Genomic DNA, 15,605 nt, shown 5'->3' with positions numbered 1-15,605 from the left:
CATAGACCCCCCACAGACCCCCATAGACACCCCATAGACCCCCATAGCCCCCCATAGACCCCCCATAGACCCCCCATAGACCCCCCATAGACCCCCCATAGACCCCCCATAGACACCCCATAGAGCCCCATAGACACCCCATAGACCACCATAGACCCCCATAGCCCCCCATAGACACCCCATAGAGCCCCATAGCGCCCCATAGCGCTCACTTGTTGCCCCGGAAGAGGTAGGTGGTGCCGCTGGGCAGCCATTGCAGGGCCGCATCCAGGCCATCGCTGGGCACCCCCCGGCCCAGCTCCCGCAGCGCCCGCGGGTACCCGGGCTCTAGGGAGGACTCCGAGAACACCCAGTGCCGGTCACCTATGGGGGGGGACCCATAGAGACACATTGGGACCCATAGAGACCCATAGAGACCCCATAGAGAGACATTGGGACACATAGAGACACATAGAGACACATAGAGACACATAGAGACCCATAGAGACCCATAGAGACACATTGGGACACATAGAGAGACATTGGGACACATAGAGACACATAGAGACCCCATAGAGAGACATTGGGACACATAGAGACCCATTGGGACCCATAGAGACCCCATAGAGAGACATTGGGACCCATAGAGACCCATAGAGACCCCATAGAGAGACATTGGGACCCATAGGGACCCATAGAGACCGCATAGAGAGACATAGGGACCCATAGAGACACATAGAGACCCCATAGAGAGACATTGGGACCCATAGAGACCCCATAGAGAGACACTGGGACCCATAGAGACCCATAGAGACCCCATTGGGACCCATAGGGACCCATAGAGACCGCATAGAGAGACATAGGGACCCATAGAGACCCATTGGGACCCATAGAGACCCATTGGGACACATAGGGACCCATAGAGACACATTGGGACCCATAGAAACCCCATAGAGACCCCATAGAGAGCTACTGAGACCCCATAGAAACCCCATAGAAACCCCATAGAAACCCCATAGAGACCCATAGAAACCCCATAGAGACCCATAGAGACCCATAGAAACCCCATAGAGACCCCATAGAAACCTCACAGAAACCCCATAGACACCCCAAAGACACCCCATAGAGACCCATAGAGACCCATAGAGACCCCATAGAGACCCCAAAGACACCCCATAGAGACCCATAGAAACCCCATAGAGACCCATAGAAACTCCACAGAGCCCCATAGAAACCCCATAGAGACCCCACAGAGCCTCATAGAGACCCATAGAAACCCCATAGAAACCCCATAGAGACCCCATAGAGACCTATAGAGACCCATAGAAACCCCATAGAGACCCATAGAGACCCATAGAAACCAGGCCATAGAGACCCATAGAGACCCCATAGAGACCCATAGAGACCCATAGAGACCCATAGAGACCCATAGAGACCCCATAGAGATCCATAGAGACACATAGAGACCCACAGCGCACCTTTGAAGAAGACGAACTTGCCGTCGCGGCGCTCGTAGGCGGCGCTGATGCTGGGGGGGAGCCCGGCCCAGAAGTGGCCAATGGGGAGCGGGTACCCCCTCGAGCACCCGGCGCTCCCGCACCCGCCAGAACCAACGCTCCTGCAGCGACAGCAACGAAACGGTCAGAAACGGGCCCAAAACGACCCCAAAACGCCGGAAACGGGCAGAAACGACCCCAAAAATGGTCGAAAACGCCAAAAAATGGCGAAACGGGCAAAAAATGGTCAAAAAATGGCCAGAAATGACCCAAAAATGGTCGAAAACGCCAAAAAATGAATAGAAACGGGCAAAAAATGGCCAGAAACGGTCAAAAAATGGCCAGAAATGACCCAAAAATGGTCGAAAACGCCAAAAAATGAATAGAAACGGGCAAAAAATGGCCAGAAACGGTCAAAAAATGGCCAGAAATGACCCCAAAATGGTCGAAAATGCAAAAAAAATTGGATAGAAACGGGCAAAAAATGGCCAGAAACGGTCAAAAAATGGCCAGAAATGACCCAGAAATGGACGAAAACGGCCAGAAATGACCCAGAAACGGGCGAAAATGACGCCAAAATGGTCGAAAACGTCAAAAAATGGCTAGAAACGAGCAAAAAATGCCCAGAAACGGTCAAAAAATGGCCAGAAATGACCCAGAAATGGTTGAAAATGGCCAGAAATGACCCAAAATTGGACAGAAACAGGCAAAAAATGGCCAGAAATGACCCCAAAATGGACGAAAACGGCCAAAAATTAGACAAAAATGGGCAAAACCGGTCAAAAAACAGCCAAAAATGACCCAGAAACGGTCAAAAATGGCCAAAAAATGGACAGAAACGGGCAAAAAATGGCCAAAAATGACCCAGAAATGGACGAAGACGGCCAGAAATGACACAGAAATGGGCAAAAACGGGCGAAAATGACCCAAAAACGCTTGAAAACGGCCAGAAATGGCCCCAAAATGGTCGCATATGGGCAAAAATGGACAAAAGAAACATAGAAACGGTCAAAAACGCAAAAAAAAAGGACCCAGAAACGGGCGAAAATGGCCAGAAATGACCCAGGAAAGGGCAACATCGATCAAAAACGACCCAAAAATGGTCAAAAACGGTCCAAAAACCAGCCAAAAATGAGCCAGAAACAGCCAAAAAGGGCTGAAAAAGACCCAGAAATGGGCGAAAACGGCCAGAAACAGTCGGGAACGGGCAAAAATGATCAAGAAAGGGGCAAAAAAGAGCAAAAATGGTCCATAAATGGGCAAAAAAGGGGCGAAAATGACCCAGAAACGGGCAAAAACGGCTCAGAAACGGTCGAAAACGCCCCCAGATGACCAAGAAATGGGCAAAAAGGTGCAAAACTGACCCAGAAACAGGCAAAAACGGCCCAAAAATGACAGAAAAAAAACCCCAAAACTGATAAAAATAACCCAGAAAGGGTCAAAAATGACCCAAAATCAGTCAAAAAAACTCACCCAACTCAAAATGAGCAAAATAAGCCAAAACAGCCCAAAATGACCCCAAAACCCAACCCAACTCAACCCAAACTCAACCCAACTCAACCCAAACTCAACCCAACTCAACCCAAACTCAACCCAACTCAACCCAAACTCAACCCAACTCAACCCAAACTCAACCCAACTCAACCCAAACTCAACCCAACTCAACCCAAACTCAACCCAACTCAACCCAAACTCAACCCAACTCAACCCAAACTCAACCCAAACTCAACCCAAACTCAACCCAACTCAACCCAAACTCAACCCAACTCAACCCAACTCAACCCAAACTCAACCCAACTCAACCCAAACTCAACCCAACTCAACTCAACCCAACTCAACCCAACTCAACCCAACTCAACCCAACTCAACCCAACTCAACCCAACTCAACCCAACTCAACCCAAACTCAACCCAAACTCAACCCAACTCAACCCAAACCAACTCAACCCAAACTCAACCCAACTCAACCCAACCCAACCCAACCCAACTCAACCCAACTCAACCCCATCCTGACCCCATTCCCAGCCCCACAACCACCTTGAACACGAACATCTCCCCACGGAGCATGGCGATGGTGTCGAAGTTGCCCTCGCAGATGTCGGGGCCGTAGGGCGGCCCTGGGGGTCTATGGGGCTTCTCCGTGCTCCGCGGCACCACTGGGGGCCAACTGGGGCCTGCTCGGGTCCCTGTGGGCGCGTCGGGACCCGTTGGCACCCGTTGGGACCCATAGGAGCCCGTTGGGGGTCTTTGGGAGCCATAGGACATATGGGCACCCATTGGGACCCATAGGACCCATTGGCACCCATTGGGACCCACTGGCACCCATTGGCACCCATTGGGACCCATAGGGACCCATTGGCACCCATTGGCACCCATAGGACACATGGGCACCCATTGGGACCCATACGGGGTCACTGGGAGCCATAGGACACATTGGCACCCATTGGGACCCATAGGGACCCATTGGCACCCACTGGGACCCATAGGGACCTATTGGGACCCGTTGGGGGTCATTGGGACCCATAGGACCCATTGGCACCCATTGGGACCCATTTGGACCCATAGGACCCATTGGCACCCATAGGACACATGGGCACCCATTGGGACCCATAGGGGGTCACTGGGAGCCATAGGACACATTGGCACCCATTGGGACCCATAGGGACCCATTGGCACCCACTGGGACCCATAGGGACCATTGGGACCCACCCATTGGGACCCATTGGCACCCATTGGGACCCATTTGGACCCATTGGCACGCATTGGGACCCATTTGGACCCATAGGACCCATTGGCACCCATAGGACACATGGGCACCCATTGGGACCCATAGGGGGTCACTGGGAGCCATAGGACACATTGGCACCCATTGGGACCTATAGGGACCCATTGGGACCTATTGGGACCCGTTGGGGGTCATTGGGACCCATAGGACCCATTGGCACCCATTGGGACCCATAGGGACCCATTGGCACCCATTGGACACATGGGCACCCATTGGCACCCATAGGACACATGGGCACCCATTGGGACCCATAGGGGGTCACTGGGAGCCATAGGACACATTGGCACCCATTGGGACCCATAGGACCCATTGGCACCCATAGGGCCCCATCTGACCCATAGGACCCATTGGCACCCATAGGGCCCCATAGGACCCATTGGCACCCATAGGACATGTCCATGGCGTTGGTGGCCACCCATTGGGATGTTACCACCATGGGGTTGACATAGCCCCATAAGGGCCCCATACAGCCCCATAGGCACCCATAGGGACCCATAGGACCCGTAGGGCCCCATAGGACCCATTGGCACCCATAGGTCCCCATCCGACCCATAGGACCCATTGGCACCCATAGGACGTGTCCATGGCGTCGATGGCCACCCGTTGGGTTGGTGCCACCGTAGCCTCGAGCTAGCCCCATTAGGACCCCACCGAGCCCCATAGGAGCCCCATAGGAGGTATCTATGGGGCAGGCCCCCCACCGTAGAGCTGCTGGATGCCGCGGCGGTCGTCCTCGGGGAGGGTGAAGGCCTCGGTGTCCATCCATTGGTAGAAGGGGGCCATGATGGCCGAGGGGTCGCTGGAGTGCTCCAGCCCTAGAGCGTGACCCAGCTCGTGGACGGCCACCAGGAAGAGGTCATTGCCTGCAATGGGGCCGATGTGGGTCAATGGAGGGCCTCTATGGGTCGATGGGGGTCTTCCATGGGGTCTCCATGGGTCAAGGAGGGCCTCTATGGGTCGATGGGGGTCTTCCATGGGGTCTCCATGGGTCAAGGAGGGCTTGGGTTGGGGCGGAATGGGGGGGAAGGGGGGCAAGGGGGGTTGAAGATGGGGGGCAAGGGAGGTTATGGGGCGATGGGGGCCATGAACCACCGCAAACCGAACCAAAAGGACCCAAAATCGACCCAAAACCGACCCAAAACTGACCCAAAATCGACCCAAAACCACCCCAAAACCGACCCAAAACCACCCCAAAAATGACCCAAAATCGACCCAAAACCGACCCAAAACCATCCCAAAACCGACCCAAAACCAACCTAACTCAACCCAACCCAAAACGACCCAAAATCGACCCAAAACCAACCCAAAACCATCCCTAAAACGACCCAAAACCAACCCAACTCAACCCAACCCAAAACCAACCCAAAACGACCCAAAACCGACCCAAAACCATCCCAAAACCGACCCAAAACCAACCTAACTCAACCCAACCCAAAACGACCCAAAATCGACCCAAAACCACCCCAAAACCGACCCAAAACCATCCCTAAAACGACCCAAAACCAACCTAACTCAACCCAACCCAAAACGACCCAAAATCGACCCAAAACCACCCCAAAACCGACCCAAAACCATCCCAAAACCGACCCAAAACCAACCTAACTCAACCCAACCCAAAATGACCCAAAATCGACCCAAAACCAACCCAAAACCATCCCTAAAACGACCCAAAACCAACCCAACTCAAACCAACCCAAACCGACCCAAAACCGACCCAAAACCACCCCAAAACCGACCCAAAATCGACCCAAAACCGACCCAAAATCAACCCAAACCCACCCCAAAACTGACTCAAAACCAACCCAAAACCACCCCAAAACTGATCCAAAACCAACCCAAAACCGACCCAAACCCACCCCAAAACTGATCCAAAACCACCCCAAAATCACCTCAAAACCAACCCAACCCAACCCCATCCCAAAATCACCCAAAATCACCCAAAATCGACCCAAAACCACCCCAAAACCACCCCAAACCGACCCAAACACAACCCAACCCAACACCATCCCAAAACCCATTCAAACACCCCCAAAATCACCCAAAATCGACCCAAAACCACCCCAAACCGACCCAAACACAACCCAACCCAACACCATACCAAGACCCATTCAAAACCACCCAAAATAACGCAAAATCGACCCCAAACCACCCCAAAACCAACCCAAAACCACCCCAAACCCACTCAAAACCACCCCACCCCGTCCCAACTCAACCCAACTCAACCAAAATCACCCCAAATCACCCCTAACCCACCCAAAACCATCCCAAACCAAACCCAACCCAACTCAACCCATTCCCAACCCAACCAAACCAACTCAACCCACCCAACCCAACCAACCCAATGCAAATCACCCCAAACACACCCAAACACCCCCAAAATCAACCCCAAACCACCCCAAACCCATCCCAAACCCACCCCAACTCAACCCAACTCAACTCAACCCATCCCAACCCAACCAACCCAAACCCAACCCATCCCAACTCAACCAACCCAACCAACCCAACCCAACTCAACCCAAACAACCCAACCCAACTCAACCCAACCAACCCAACCCAACTCAACCCATCCCAACCAACCAAACCAACCCAACTCAACCCAACGCATCCCAACTCAACCCAACCCACCCAACCCAACTCAACCCAACTCAACCCAACCAACCCATCCCAACTCAACCAACCCAACCAACCCAACCCAACTCAACCCAAACAACCCAACCCAACTCAACCCAACCAACCCAACCCAACTCAACCCATCCCAACCAACCAAACCAACCCAACTCAACCCAACGCATCCCAACTCAACCCAACCCACCCAACCCAACTCAACCCAACTCAACCCAACCAACCCAACCAACCCATCCCAACCCAACCAACCCAACCATCCCAACCAACCCAACCCATCCATCCCAACCAACCCAACCAACCCAACCCAACTCAACTCAACCCATCCCAACTCAACCAACCGAACCCAACCTATCCCAACACAACCAACCCAACCAACCCAACCCAACTCAACCCATCCCAACTCAACCAACCCCACCCAACCCATCCCAACTCAACCCAACCGAACCTAACCAACCCAACCCATCCCAACCAACCCAACCAACCCAACCCAACCCAACCAACCCAACCCAACCCAACCCAAACCCAACTCAACCCAACCCAAACCCCCAAACCCAACCCAAAACCCCCTTCCCCCCCCCCAGCCCCCTTCTCACCACTGAGATCCTCGTTGCGATCGGTCCACGGCTCGGCCCCATCGAAATGCGTATCGCCCCCGATATGGGGGCCCGGGAAGTAGGCGTGGGCCAGGAACCCCCCTTCGCCATCGAAGGGGGTGCTGTCGCCGTGGAAGCCCTCGGCGAAGAGCACCATGATGTCGGCGTGGGGCGCGCGCCCGGCTCGGATCGCCCCATAGGGAACCTCGCGGAAGCGCAGTGGGGCCGCCGCTGCCCACGCGGCGAAGGCCCGGCGGATGGCCGCCCCCGTGCCCGCCTCGCCCACCTTGGGGGTGAAGTTCTGGATGCTGGGGGGGGGGACGAAACAGCCATTGGGGTCGATAGGGAACCAATGGGGCGCATTGGGATCGATGGGGAGTCGATGGGGAGCCATTGGGGTCAATGGGGAGCCAATGGGATAGATGGGGAGCCAATGGGATCGATGGGGAGCCAATGGGATCGATGGGGAGCCAATGGGAATGGCAATGGGATCGATGGGGAGCCATTGGAAATGGCAATGGGATTGATGGGGAGCCAATGGGATCGATGGGGAGCCAATGGGATCGATGGGGAGCCAACGGGATTGATGGGGAGCCAATGGGATTGATGGGGAGCCAATGGGATCGATGGGGAGCCATTGGGAATGGCAATGGGATCGATGGGGACCCATTGGGAACGGCAATGGGGTCAATGGGGAGCCATTGGGAATGGCAATGGGATCGATGGGGAGCCATTGGGAATGGCAATGGGATCAATGGGGAGCCAATGGGATCAATGGGGAGCCATTGGGAATGGCAATGGGATCGATTGGGAGCCATTGGGATTGATGGGGAGCCATTGGGATCGATCCATCGGAATCCCACTGAAACCCATCGGAATCCTATTGGATCCCATTGGAACCCATCGGAACTCATTGGAATCCTATTGGATCCCATTGGAATCCTATTGGATCCCACTGGAACCCATTGGAATCCTATTGGGTCCCACTGGTACCCATTGGAATCCTATTGGATCCCATTGGAACCCATTGGAATCCTATTGGAACCCACCAGAACCCATTGGAACCCATCGGAATCCTATTGGATCCCATTGGAACCCATCGGAATCCCATTGGAAACCATCAGAACCCATTGGAACCCATCGGAATCCCATTGGAACCCATCAGAATCCCATTGGAACCCATCGTAATCCCATTGGAAACCATCAGAACCCATCGGAACCCATTGGAATCCCATTGGAACCCATCGGAATCCCATTGGAACCCATCAGAACCCATCGGATTCCATCGGAATTCCATTTGAACCCATCGAAATCCCATTTGAACCCATCAAAATCCCATTGGAACCCATCAGAATCCCATTGGAATCCCATTGGAACCCATCAGAACCCATCGGAATCCTATTGAATCCCATCGGAACCCATCGAAATCCCATTGGAACCCATCAGAATCCCATTGGAATCTCATTGGAACCCATCAGAATCCCATTGGAACCCATCAGATCCCATCGGAATCCCATTGGAACCCATCGGACTCCCATTGGAACCCATCAGAATCCCATTGGAATCCCATTGGAACCCCATTGGCCCCCCTTCACCTGAAGGTGATCTCCTGCTGGTCCCACTTCATGCCCTGGATGGCGAAGCGCCGGCGCCGCACGTTGGCTTTGAGCTCGGGGCCGAACTTATCCGGAACGCCGCAACGGGGCCGGCGCATGGCCCTATGGAAGAGAAGGCATGGGGGGTGGGGGGGGGATGGATGCGGTTATGGGGCAGGGAAAGACCAGGAGGAAGCAGCTGGAAGGCTCCAAAGGCAACAGAAAGGCTCTTGGGAGACCTCCAGCGTCAACGATGATCCAATTGGAAGGCGCCGAAGCCAACATCCATCAACTCGGAAGCCCCATAACCCATCGGGACCCCCCCAGAAGCCAACTGGAAGGCCCAAAACCCAACTGGAAGGCCCAAAACCCAAGTGGAAGACCCAAAACCCAACTGGAAGCCTCCTAAAGGCAACGATGATCCAACTGGAAGACCTCGAACCCAACATCCGTCAACTCAGAAGCCCCATATCCCATTGGAAGCCCCCAAGAACCCAACTGGAAGGCCCAAAAGCCGAAGACGATCTCTTTAGAACCCCCGTAACCCAACACTGATCCACTTGGAAGACCTCAAACCCAATGATAAGCCAACTGAAAGCCCCATATCCCATTGGAACCCCTCAAGAACCCAACTGGTAGACCCAAAACCCAACTGGAGCCCAACTGGAAGACCCAAAACCCAATTGGAGCCCAACTGGAAGACCCAAAACCCAACTGGAGCCCAACTGGAAAGCCCAAAACCCAACTGGAGCCCAACTGGAAAGCCCAAAACCCAACTGGAGCCCAACTGGAAGACCCAAAACCCAACTGGAGCCCAACTGGAAGACCCAAAACCCAACTGGAGCCCAACTGGAAGACCCAAAACCCAACTGGAAGACCCAAAACCCAACTGGAGCCCAACTGGAAGACCCAAAACCCAACTGGAAGATCCAAAACCCAACTGGAGCCCAACTGAAAGACCCCAAACCCAACCGGAACTCAACTGGAAGACCCCAAACCCAACCGGAACCCAACTGGAAGACCCAAAACCCAACTGCAAGACCCAAAACCCAACCGGAAGCCCTCGAAACCCAACGATGATCCAATCGGAAGACCCCAAACCCAACAACGACCCATCTGGAAGCCCCATGACCCCATGTAACGCACCGGATGGTTTCGGGGTCGGCGCGGGCGGTGACGCGCAGCCCGTAGAGGCGCTGCATGGCGGCGTAGGCGGCCGGTAGCGAGTGTGGGGAGCGCTGCGCCTGCACCCGCAGGTCGCCGGGGGGCAGGTACCCGTACTGCTGCAGCCAGGCCTGGGGGAGCCCAATAGTAACCGGTGAGCGGGCGTCATCCATCCCATAGTAACCCATCAGCATCCGTTATCCAAGGGTATCGTCCATCCCATAATAAGCCAGCAACAGCCACGATCCGTCACCGTCCATCCCATAATAACCCATCATCATCATCATCCATCCCATAATAACCCATCATCATCATCATCCATCCCATAATAACCCATCACCAGCATCATCCATCCCATAATAACCCATTATCATCATCATCCATCCCATAATAACCCATCATCATCATCATCCATCCCATAATAACCCATCATCATCATCATCCATCCCATAATAACCCATCATCATCATCATCCATCCCATAATAACCCATCATCATCATCATCCATCCCATAATAACCCATCATCATCATCATCCATCCCATAATAACCCATCAGCAGCATCACCCCACCCCAAATGCCCCATAGGGACCCCATAGAGACCCATAGGGGGCGTTTAAGGGCGTTTAAGGGGCGTTTAAGAGCGTTTAAGAGCGTTTAAGAGCGTTTAAGGGGCGTTTAAGAGCGTTTAAGGGCGTTTAAGAGAGTTTAAAGGCGTTTAAGGGGCGTTTAAGGGCGTTTAAGGGCGTTTAAGAGCGTTTAAGAGCGTTTAAGGGGCGTTTAAGAGCGTTTAAGGGTGTTTAAGGGGCGTTTAAGAGCGTTTAAGGGTGTTTAAGGGGCGTTTAAGAGCGTTTAAGGGGCGTTTAAGGGCGTTTAAGGGCGTTTAAGGGGCGTTTAAGAGCGTTTAAGGGTGTTTAAGGGGCGTTTAAGAGCGTTTAAGGGGCGATTAAGGGCGTTTAAGAGCGTTTAAGGGGCGTTTAAGAGCGTTTAAGGGCTTTTAAGGGGCATTTAAGAGCGTTTAAGGGGCGTTTAAGGGGCGTTTAAGAGCGTTTAAGGGCGTTTAAGGGCGTTTAAGGGCGTTTAAGGGGCGTTTAAGAGCGTTTAAGGGCGTTTAAGAGCGTTTAAGGGGCGTTTAAGGGCGTTTAAGAGCGTTTAAGGGCGTTTAAGGGCGTTTAAGGGGCGTTTAAGAGCGTTTAAGGGCGTTTAAGAGAGTTTAAAGGCGTTTAAGGGGCGTTTAAGAGCGTTTAAGGGTGTTTAAGGGGCGTTTAAGAGCATTTAAGGGCGTTTAAGGGGCGTTTAAGAGCGTTTAAGGGCGTTTAAGAGCGTTTAAGAGCGTTTAAGGGAGCTTTAAGAGCGTTTAAGAGGGGTTTAAGACCGTTTAAAGGGACTTAAGGGCGTTTAAGGGTGTTGAAGGGGCGTTTAAGGGGGCTTTAAGTGCGTTTAAGGGGGCTTAAGGGCGTTTAAGGGGGGTTTAAGGGGGCTTAAGGGCATTTAAGGGGGGTTTAAGGGGGGTTTTATGGGCGTTTAAGGGGGCTTTAAGTGCGTTTAAGGGGGCTTAAGGGCATTTAAGAGCGTTTAAGGGGGGTTTAAGTGCGTTTAAGGGGGCTTCAGGGCGTTTAAGGGGGGTTTAAGAATGTTTAAGGGCGTTTAAGGGGGGTTTAAGGGCGTTTAAGAGCATTTAAGGGGGCTTAAGGGGGGTTTTAAGAGCGTTTAAGGGGGGGTTAAGGGCGTTTAAGAGCTTTTAAGGGGGGTTTAAGGGGGCTTAAGGGGGGTTTAGGAGCGTTTAAGGGGGCTTAAGGGCGTTTAAGGGGGGTTTAAGAGTGTTTAGGAGTGTTTAAGAGCGTTTAAGGGGGGGTTAAGAGTGTTTAAGGGGGCTTAAGGGGGGTTTTAAGAGCGTTTAAGGGAGTTTAAGAGCGTTTAAGGGGGCTTTAAGTGCGTTTAAGGGGGCTTAAGGGCGTTTAAGGGGGGTTTAAGGGCGCTTAAGGGGGGTTTAAGGGCGTTTAAGGGGGGTTTAAGGGCGTTTAAGGGCGTTTAAGGGGGCTTCAGGGCGTTTAAGGGAGGTTTAAGAGTGTTTAAGAACGTTTAAGGGGGGTTTAAGGGGGCTTAAGGGTGTTTAAGGGGCGTTTAAGGGCCTTTAAGAGCTTTTAAGGGGGGCTTAAGGGGGGTTTAAGAGCGTTTAAGGGGCGTTTAAGAGCGTTTAGGAGCGTTTAAGGGGGCTTAAGGGGGGGTTTAAGAGCGTTTAGGAGCATTTAAGAGCATTTAAGGGGGGGTTAAGAGCATTTAAGGGCGTTTAAGGGGGGTTTAAGGGCGTTTAAGAGCGTTTAAGGGGGTTTAAGAGTGTTTAAGGGGGGGTTAAGGGCGTTTAAGAGCTTTTAAGAGGGGTTTAAGGGGGGTTTAAGAGCATTTAAGGGGCGTTTAAGAGCATTTAGGAGTGTTTAAGAGCGTTTAAGGGGGGTTTAAGAGCGTTTAAGAGCGTTTAAGCGGGTTTAAGAGCTTTTAAGGGGGGTTTAAGGGGGCTTAAGGGGCGTTTAAGAGCGTTTAGGAGCGTTTAAGAGCGTTTAAGGGGGCTTAAGGGCATTTAAGAGCATTTAAGGGGGGGTTAAGAGCGTTTAAGAGCGTTTAAGGGGGCTTAAGGGTGGTTTAAGAGCGTTTAAATGCGTTTAAGAGGGGTTTAAGGGGGGGTTAAGGGCGTTTAAGGGGCGTTTAAGGGGGGTTTAAGAGCGTTTAAGAGCGTTTAAGGGGGCTTAAGGGTGTTTAAGGGGGCTTAAGAGCGTTTAAGGGCGTTTAAGGGGGGGTTAAGGGCGTTTAAGAGCATTTAAGGGGGGTTTAAGGGGGCTTAAGGGGGGGTTAAGAGCGTTTAAGGGGGGTTTAAGAGCGTTTAGGAGCATTTAGGAGCATTTAAGGGGGGGTTAAGAGCGTTTAAGGGCGTTTAAGAGCTTTTAAGGGGGGTTTAAGGGGGTTTAAGAGCATTTAAGGGGCATCTAAGAGCGTCTAGGAGCGTTTAAGAGCGTTTAAGGGGGCTTAAGGGCGTTTAAGAGCATTTAAGGGGGGTTTAAGGGCGTTTAAGGGGGGGTTAAGGGCGTTTAAGAGCTTTTAAGGGGGGTTTAAGGGGGCTTAAGGGCGTTTAAGGGGGGTTTAGGAGCGTTTAAGAGCGTTTAAGGGGGGTTTAAGAGCTTTTAAGGGGGTTTAAGTGCGTTTAGGAGCGTTTAAGCGGGCTTAAGGGCGTTTAAGGGGGGTTTAAGGGGGGTTTAGGAGCGTTTAAGAGCGTTTAAGGGGGGGTTAAGAGCTTTTAAGGGGGGTTTAAGAGCGTTTAAGGGGATTTAAGAGCATTTAAGGGGGGTTTAAGGGGGCTTAAGGGGGTTTAAGAGCGTTTAAGGGGGTTTAAGAGCTTTTAAGGGGGGTTTAAGGGGGCTTAAGGGGGTTTAAGAGCTTTTAAGGGGGGTTTAAGGGGGCTTAAGGGGCGTTTAAGACCGTTTAAGGGGGGTTTAAGAGCGTTTAAGAGCGTTTAGGAGCGTTTAAGAGCGTTTAAGAGCATTTAAGGGGGCTTAAGGGCGTTTAAGGGGGGTTTAAGGGGGTTTAAGGGGGGTTTAAGAGCGTTTAGGAGCGTTTAAGAGCGTTTAAGGGGGGTTCGGAGGGGGGGGCGGGGGCGTTTCGGGCTCCTTTCAGGCAAATTCCAAGCGGTTTTGGGGCAAAAAGTGCCGGAAAAAGGCAAGTTCCGGGGGGGGGGGGGGGGGGGGGGAGAGGGGAGGGGAATGGGCTGGATTTCGGTCGGGTTTGGAGGGGGGGAGGGGCGTTTTTGGGGGTGTTTTTGGGGTGTTTTTGGGGTGTTTTTGGCCGTTTTGAGCGTTTCCGAGGCGTTTTTGGGGTGGTTTTGGGGTTTTTAAGGGGTTTTTTTTTTGGGGGGGGGGGGGGAGAGGAAGGAGCGAAGGGGGAAACGTGGCCGAAGGAAGGGGGGGGGGAAACGGGAACAAAGGAATGGGACGTTGGCGCTTGGAAGAGGGCGGGAAAGCCCTGCCCCATAGCGCCCCATAGCGCCCCATAGCGCCCCATAGCAAGCCCCATAGAGCCCCATAACGGGGACCCCCCCCCCCCAGGTGCTTGGTGGGTCCCTCTGGACCCATAGGGCCCCATGGAGGAGCATCCATACGCCTATGGGGGGGGATGATGACCCATAGCTCCTGCCCCATAGACATCCCCCCCCTCCCCAGCCCCATAGATGCCTATAGGCTATAGGCACCCTCCCCATCCCCATAAGTCCCATCGATCCTTTACACAGCCCCATAGGGACCCTCAGCCCCATGGATCCCTATAGGAACCTCCCCGCTCCCCATAGGGACCCCCCCAAGCCCCATAGATCCCTATGGGCACCCTCCCCATAGGCACCAGCCCCATAAGTCCCATAGATCCTTTACACAGCCCCATAGGGACCCCCAATGGGATCCCTCAGCCCCATGGATCCCTATGGGTGTCCCCCACCCAGCCCCATAGCGCCCCATAGATCCCTATGGGACCCCCCTATACCTCTCTATACACCCCCCACACCCAGCCCCATAGCTCTGCTTCAACGAGACCCCCAGCCCCATAGCTCCCTATAGGGTGTTCCCCCCAGCCCCATAGCGCCCCATAGATCCCTATGGGACCCCCCTATACCTCTCTATACACCCCCCACCCCCCCACTCAGCCCCATAGCTCTCCTTCAACGAGACCCCCATAGAGCCCCCATAGCGCCCCATAGCGCCCCATAGACACCCCATAGCGCCCCATAGAGCTCACCTCGGGGCTGAAGCGTTGCTGTGGGGCAGCGGGGGGGGGCAGGACCCCCATAAGGAGCAGCAGCAGCATCGGGGCCATGGTTATGGGGCTGGAAAAGAGGGGGGGGGGGATGGCATCCGGGGGGGGGGGGGCGGGGCTTAGGGAGGGGGTTGAAGGCCATTGGAGGAGGGGCGCTGTAACCCCTCCCCCCATCCTTTCCCCTCCCCCTCCCATCATGGGGAAAGGGGGGGAGGGGGGGGGGGTGCGTGACGTCATCGGGGGGGGAGGGGACGCACGTGACAGTGAGAACAACGAGGCATCCCATAATAGCCTCAAGGGAGGTCAGCACCTCCCCCCCCTCCACCCCCCCACCCCCCCCCCCATAGAGATGTATTGGGGGGAGGTGGGGGGGGGAGTCTATGTGGGGTGTCTATGGGGCTCTATGGGTCTCTATGGGGTCTCTATGGGGCTCTATGGGGTGTCTATGGGGTCTCCATGGGGGTCTATGGGGGCTCTATGGGGGCTCTATGGGGCTCTATGGGGGTCTATGGGTCTCTATGGGGTCTCCATGGGGTGTCTATGGGGATCTATGGGGTGTCTATGGGGTCTCTATGGGGG

General features: G+C 53.7%; 1 protein-coding gene across 1 annotated transcript; it reads right to left on the bottom strand.

The window, feature by feature from the left end:
• Positions 1 to 208: 208 nt before the first annotated feature.
• Positions 209 to 15,093, bottom strand: LOC130605820 (matrix metalloproteinase-14-like). Its single transcript, XM_057421601.1, is given in 9 exon segments — positions 209 to 363; positions 1,458 to 1,554; positions 1,556 to 1,597; positions 3,512 to 3,660; positions 4,961 to 5,122; positions 7,478 to 7,785; positions 9,073 to 9,195; positions 10,219 to 10,367; positions 15,009 to 15,093. Coding segments are annotated over 9 exon segments (1,263 nt in total). The 5' UTR covers positions 15,087 to 15,093.
• Positions 15,094 to 15,605: the final 512 nt, after the last annotated feature.

This window comes from Pezoporus wallicus, unplaced genomic scaffold (genome assembly GCF_028554395.1).
Source record: "Pezoporus wallicus isolate ANWC-B61680 ecotype Strahan unplaced genomic scaffold, APGP_CSIRO_Pwel_v1 contig_14301, whole genome shotgun sequence".
Taxonomy (NCBI): Eukaryota; Metazoa; Chordata; class Aves; order Psittaciformes; family Psittacidae; genus Pezoporus; species Pezoporus wallicus.
Note: the sequence above shows the minus strand (reverse complement) of the source record. Positions and strands in the feature narration are given on the sequence as shown.